Below are 6106 nucleotides of genomic sequence, written 5' to 3'. Positions count from 1 at the left end.
CTTCGGAATAGCTGTCCCACCCCCCGCCGTATAGAAAAACCATAATTCGTCAGGGTGAAAAAAAAAATTCCCATAGGGGCCTATGTATTTTGTACATAGGGGCCTATTACAGTAGTAGACTCTAAAATCTATTAGGCCTATATAGGCCTAAGCCTTTGAAACCCAACATTTTCGGCGGCTTCGTCCCCCAGGCCACTTTCGGAACATTTTAAGCCGACAAAGCCCACTCTGCTCTCGTCAGGGAAATCCGTTGGGGAATCTCCCCCGGGACCTCGGATCCCCCTCGGGCAAATCCAGGCACCATCCCTGGTTAGAAAGAACATCCTAGAAAAATAATAGTTATTCGGGTTTAAATCATGTTTATATTTAGACAGTGCTTATTTTTACAGTGCATTATATGGACGTACGGTACGGATATGCAACCAATAGGCCACTATCAATTTAGTTCAAAATATTTTAATTATGCCTGTAATGTGGCGGAAGGGGGCGCAATTTTCTACTCCTGTCCCCGGACGCCAAAACCTCTAGCTATTATACTGACTGGGCTTAGGACCTTTGGATGGGCTTCTTTTCGAGATGGGTTTTTTGTTTTTTCGACGAGGAGAGATGGGCTAAATCTTTTCGAGTTTACTTTTGCAAACTAAAGAGAGGGTCTTCCTTTCAAAAAATTGCTATACTACACGACATTTGTTTTTAAATTTATCCATGCTAATAGGCCTAGTAGTAGTACAATAAAATAATATTAACAGGCTATCATAATAATCAATGTAGCCCTAAGTACCATCTCGAAAGAAGCCCATATTATCTTGATTAGAAGCCCATGGGGTTCTATTCGAGATGGGCTTCTTTTCGAGATGACTTTTGCAAACTGAAGAAGTAGGGGGATTAGGGGAGTGGCTTGTTTTCGAGAAAGGAATCTGTTGGAGATTAAGCCCATGGGGCTTCTTATTAAGGTTTTACGGTACTGTACCGTGGTAATTATTCGTCTGTTTTTTGTTTTTGTTTTTTTCTTTTTCTCTATAGCATAGAAATTAAATTAGATCTAGGCCTATATTTTTTTTATGCTTTTTAGCTTACTCGAGGAAATTAATTGCTTGGGCTTTGGCTCCATGCAGACAAAATTATCATGGAGGTTAGCCTAAACTGTTTTGCTGGGTGGTGGAAGGGGGCTACCTGTAAAATCATGGATGAGCGTCCGGTCCCGTGAGAAAGATACTTATGGTATCCCGTGTTGCTAGGCAACATTTAAATATAGGCGGCGCTATACAATCTTCGCACAAACACACAGCTCAGCCAGGCTCAGCTGGTGCTGCTTTTTGCACCGCGAGGAGATTGCAAATTTGAGAGCCTAGGCCTAGGTACTGAATTCGAGGAACTAATTGTTATGTGTAAAAATGTATCTTTACTCACTAGTCATTATATAGGTGATTATATATAATGGCGCTAATGCACTTAAGTACTAATTTGCAAGAATACAACAAAAACTTCTTCCTTAGGTAGCCTAGGCTTAAGCCCTTGGCGTAGCCTTAGGGCCTAGGCTCAGGCCTAGTACAGTAATACCCTAGCTAGCTAGCCTACCTAGACCTCCTCCCAGCCTAGCTCTGTCTGTGTTACAGTAACATTATTGTCATTTGGTCACTGTCTGTGTTACAGTAACATTATTGTCATTTGGTTACTGCTAGTTAGCTTTTCTTTTTTATTTCTGAAAAAGTTACTTAGGCCTAGGCTAGGCTGAGGCTCTATATATGGCCTAGTGAGTGGTTGAATCATGTATGTAAACATACATGTTTTGTAATTTGTATTAAAAATATTATGATATGTTGAAACTGTGAGAAAAACATTGAGGTAAAAAAATTAAGAATTAAAAGTTAAGTGCGAAAGTGCAATGCCAACATTTGATAGCTTAAATTTTCAAATTGTAGGTCAAAAACTGGATGGATGTCAATTAAGCTAGGGGCCTCTATTCTTATTTAATATACCTACATCAAACAAAAAGACAGTAACTCCGAAAAGAGACAGAGACATTTTGATATTCAAAATCACTTTCATGTTTTTGCGGACCCCCTAGGATAGTGTTGTCTTGATCGGCCCAACTTTAGGCCCCCTTTTCGGCCACCCTTCCCCCTTTTGGACACTGTGGATCCACCTCTGTATAATGTAACTCTATTTTTAGTATTATTTTTTATTCTCTTAATTTCAGGACAGTAAATTTCACAGGTATGTGCCACATTCATTACAACGATAATGAGCATTGGACAATGTGAACTGGAGATTCTTGTTGAACTCCGAGAATTGAGTTTGAACTCTTCGGGGACATTTTCTGTCGTGTTGTCTCTACAAAGTTCAGATTCAGAAAAACTGACAAAAGACGTCTTTTTTGAGGTCGATAATCATGGCAAAGAGCAGGGGCACAGTACAAATATAGGCAGTGTTGAAGTACCACAAGTTCTAGTTGGGAAGGCTGTGAAATTTCAAAAGAAAGTAAAATTTTATATTTCTAAAGGTTAGTGTATTTTATTTTTATTTATTTGTACTTTATACTGAGTTTCTATATATAATGTTACTGTTCTTCCAAAGGACCCAGTAAAAAAAATAATACCATTTTGTAGAAAAACATCTTATCAATTATCATTTGTTCCATCTGTTGTAAAGTCCTGGAATGAATTAAATAATCATATTAAAAACTCTCCGTCAATTTATGTTTTTAAAGAAACATTAAATAAATTCCACCTTTCAAAGGACAGACAAAGGATTAATATGAGATTGGTGATAAACATGTAAACCAAATTCATACTAAAATACCTCTTGGATTTAGAGGCTTAAACTGAGGCTTATGGTCTGTAAAATGACTCAAAATGTGCATGTGGACACAAAGTTGAGGATCCACGTCACTTGTTTTTTCTCTGCCCTATTTATGATACAGAAAGAAAAGAACTGCTCACAAATGTTGAAACAATTGTAACCCATGACGCTTCTTTACATTTTAATTTTAATTTCGGAGCCTCTGTGAAATATTGAATTAAAAAAAAAGGAAGGGGGCCCAGTACGCATTAAGCCCAACTCAGACAGCGTTGTAAATCACAGCCCGATGTGAATTATCATTTGGAACAGTTTATAACTGGGAGTTCTCCTTATAATACAGTATTATTATTCATTATTATAACTTGTACTGTAACTAATATTTATTATATTGCATTTCTGTCTTCAATTTCAACAAAAGGTATTTTCAAGGATGATGATGAATCTTCCCTCATCCTTCTGGTGGATGTCTTTAAAAAGAATGATGTTAACGTGAAAGAATGCTCCTCTCGGGTAGTCATCTTCCAGTCTCCTGGTTCTCTACCAGAACCTGGTCCTGATATGACAGTTACCAGTGTCAAAAAGAACATTCTAAACTTGACAAGTAAACTGCCAGACGAAGGCATAACGATTCACATTGGTCGGGTCATTTGCAGTTATTCATTGAAGGCTAACAAAGTTAAGCAAACCCCTGAACCAAGTCCTGAACCAAGTCCTGAACCTACACTTCCACCACCACCTCCACTATTACCAACAGCAGAAGTTGAAGATAAACCAAAAGAAGATGTTAAAGTAAACATGAATTTTATTAAGCATTTTTATTCATGTAATCGCAATCACAACAATCACAAATCAATTTATTCAATCATACATAAAATTAAAGCTTAACAAAAAGTAAACAAGAAAATTTTATAATCTGGGAGATTCTCATTTGAAGCATGAGAGCCACCCAGCAAATTAAATAATGAAAATTTGAAAAAAAAAAACAAGATTTGTAACATCTAGTTGTCTTCCATCCAGTCCAACCCCCACCCTACTGGAAATGTTCAAGAAGCCAAAAAAATTTTGCTCAAGTAGCTTAAAATTACCTTATTTTGTGAGATATAGCGGCCCTCACTTAATCATCGATAGCCTTCCCTTCCCCCCCACCTTTTAAGACTCCCAGAAGCACCACATTGTGTACAAACAATAATAGTGTGTCTGCTAAAGACTGACATAAGAAGATGAGCTAAACAGCAACAACAAAAACCCCATAGATCTACTACACAATGTTATGCGTTTCCATATTTTCTGATAAATATTAAGTACAAATATTAACATCTTTGAACATGTTGTTGACAGCTAACTCATGTTCAAATCTACAAATACAAGAAGTTTTGTAACAATCGCATTGCATTGAGCCATGATTTATTACTCTGTGGAAACACTGTTATCTACAGTATGGGTGTGTTTGATTTCATACCCAAGTGGTTTGTCAACTAATTCACTGTTTAGTTGAGTGACATAAAATTTGAATATTATTATTATAACAATTAGTTGCCTTATCATCAATCAACTTTTGTACTCTTTGATAAACGCAGAAAACTCTACCCAAGAAAAAAGGTTCTGAACGGTACCGTAGACATATCGTGTCACAACTTGGCAGAGAAGAGGTCATTGTTCATGTGCATGCTGCAAGCGGACTTCCAAATTTGTTACAAGATTCAAGCCCACCTTTCCCGTATGTTTCAGGGTAAGGGTTGTGTTCTTAGTTTACATTCTTTTATTTCCTTTTTAATGTTCATATTTAATTGTCCTTGGAAAGGGGCTACTTGAACAGACTCAAAAAAGTTTCTGCCTCATCTTTTACCATTTTTCCACCATCACTATAATGTTGTTTACTTTGATTAGCTCTATTTTCTCGTATTAGCATGTTTGTTTACAGATACAGTTCAGTCCAGTTCAGTTTATTCTGGAAAAACAACATACTATACAAGCAAAGTACAAACACACGAAACAAACAAAAATGTCACAAATGTTGGCCCAGGGGACGCCAACAGTAAACCTAATCACTTTCCGATGGATTTCCAAACCAGGTACTTGCCTAAGTCGACTTTGACTCGAATAATTTCCAAGTCGATTTTATTTTACATGCCAAATTGTTGTGTTTACCATTAATTAAAGATCTGTAAGTCAAATTTTATCTAAATCAAACAATTTTGCAATGCCATTTTGGATTTAGCTTAGGAAAGTTTAACTGTAGTTCAAAAATAAATGTTGATTGTCTTGAATTTTTCTATTTTATTGTAAGGTTTTTTTTCTGGTTCTTGTCGGTAGGATTCATGAGATAGTATACCTGTGAATATCTCTGTGAGAGCAGCTGGCCCTCTCAAAGTTTATCATCCTTTAAACAGGGGATGGGCATAAAAATTGGTTGGAGGCCCAAAGTGAATTTTTTATTAAACACAGAGGGCCACACCCAGGCTTTTATGTTTCTAATGTGCTTGCAATAACTTTTACGCACTCCTTTTACACCGCTTTATGCTCAGTTTTAATTTACATTTTACAGATGATCAGTGTTGGGCCGTGAAAAACCAAGGTCTTTTCTAGCCAAAGATGGGTTGTGGGCCACACACATAAGGTTTTTAATTCATTTTCGCGGGCACAAGAAATCACTGTTAGTCTGCATGTGGGCCGCACTTTGCCCACTCCAAAACATTTAACATTTAACCTTTCTGTCCCAATTGTTGCCTCTAAATTACAGACATCTTATAAATTATACCATTGATCTGGAGTATTTCCTAAAAGATCATGCATCCATTAATTGTTCATTTTTGTTGTCAAATGCTTCATCGATTCTCTCCTCCCCACCGCTTTCAGGACTACAAAGTCGGATGAAGATGCAGGGGTGTCCCCTCAACAAACTACAAGTATTGCCAAAACGCCGACATTTTTCCCAAGCTGGGAGGAAACAATTGTTATAGAAATAGATGAGGTAGATTCTGATACAGAAGGTAATTAAGATTCATTATGTTGATAATTAAACCACACTGTCCACACTATCAAATTTTCTTTGACAAAAAACTGTGGTATGCCCATATATAGTCAAGATTTGCCCATATATAGTCAAGATTTGCCCATATATAGTCATGATGTGCCCATATATAGTCATGATGTGACCATATATAGTCATGATGTGCCCATATATAGTCATGATGTGTCTATATATAGTCATGATGTGCCCATAAATAGTCATGATGTGCCCATATATAGTCATGATGTGCCCATATATAGTCATGATGTGCCCATATAGTCATGATGTGCCTAT

General features: G+C 36.9%; 1 protein-coding gene across 4 annotated transcripts in view; it reads left to right on the top strand.

The window, feature by feature from the left end:
• Positions 1-1259: 1259 nt before the first annotated feature.
• LOC117107457 (coiled-coil domain-containing protein 33-like) overlaps positions 1260-6106 on the top strand; it is a 34033-nt gene continuing 29186 nt past the window's right edge. For 3 of the 4 annotated variants that reach the window (XR_004445233.1, XM_033249156.1, XM_033249154.1), the window contains exons 1-5: positions 1260-1358; positions 2201-2503; positions 3221-3591; positions 4380-4531; positions 5659-5792. Coding sequence is in view for 3 of the 4 variants with exons in the window: in XM_033249156.1 (XP_033105047.1) it covers positions 2245-2503; positions 3221-3591; positions 4380-4531; positions 5659-5792 (916 nt within the window). In the remaining variant the exon portion in view is untranslated. Of the gene's footprint in view, positions 1425-2200; positions 2504-3220; positions 3592-4379; positions 4532-5658; positions 5793-6106 lie in introns of all 4 variants that reach the window. The other variant, XM_033249155.1, reaches the window with a different exon arrangement.

The sequence above is a fragment of the Anneissia japonica genome, unplaced genomic scaffold (genome assembly GCF_011630105.1).
Source record: "Anneissia japonica isolate Jap-2015-1 unplaced genomic scaffold, ASM1163010v1 scaffold284800_len683186_cov164, whole genome shotgun sequence".
In the NCBI taxonomy this organism is placed as follows: Eukaryota; Metazoa; Echinodermata; class Crinoidea; order Comatulida; family Comatulidae; genus Anneissia; species Anneissia japonica.
This window is presented reverse-complemented; position numbering and strand designations above follow the sequence as displayed.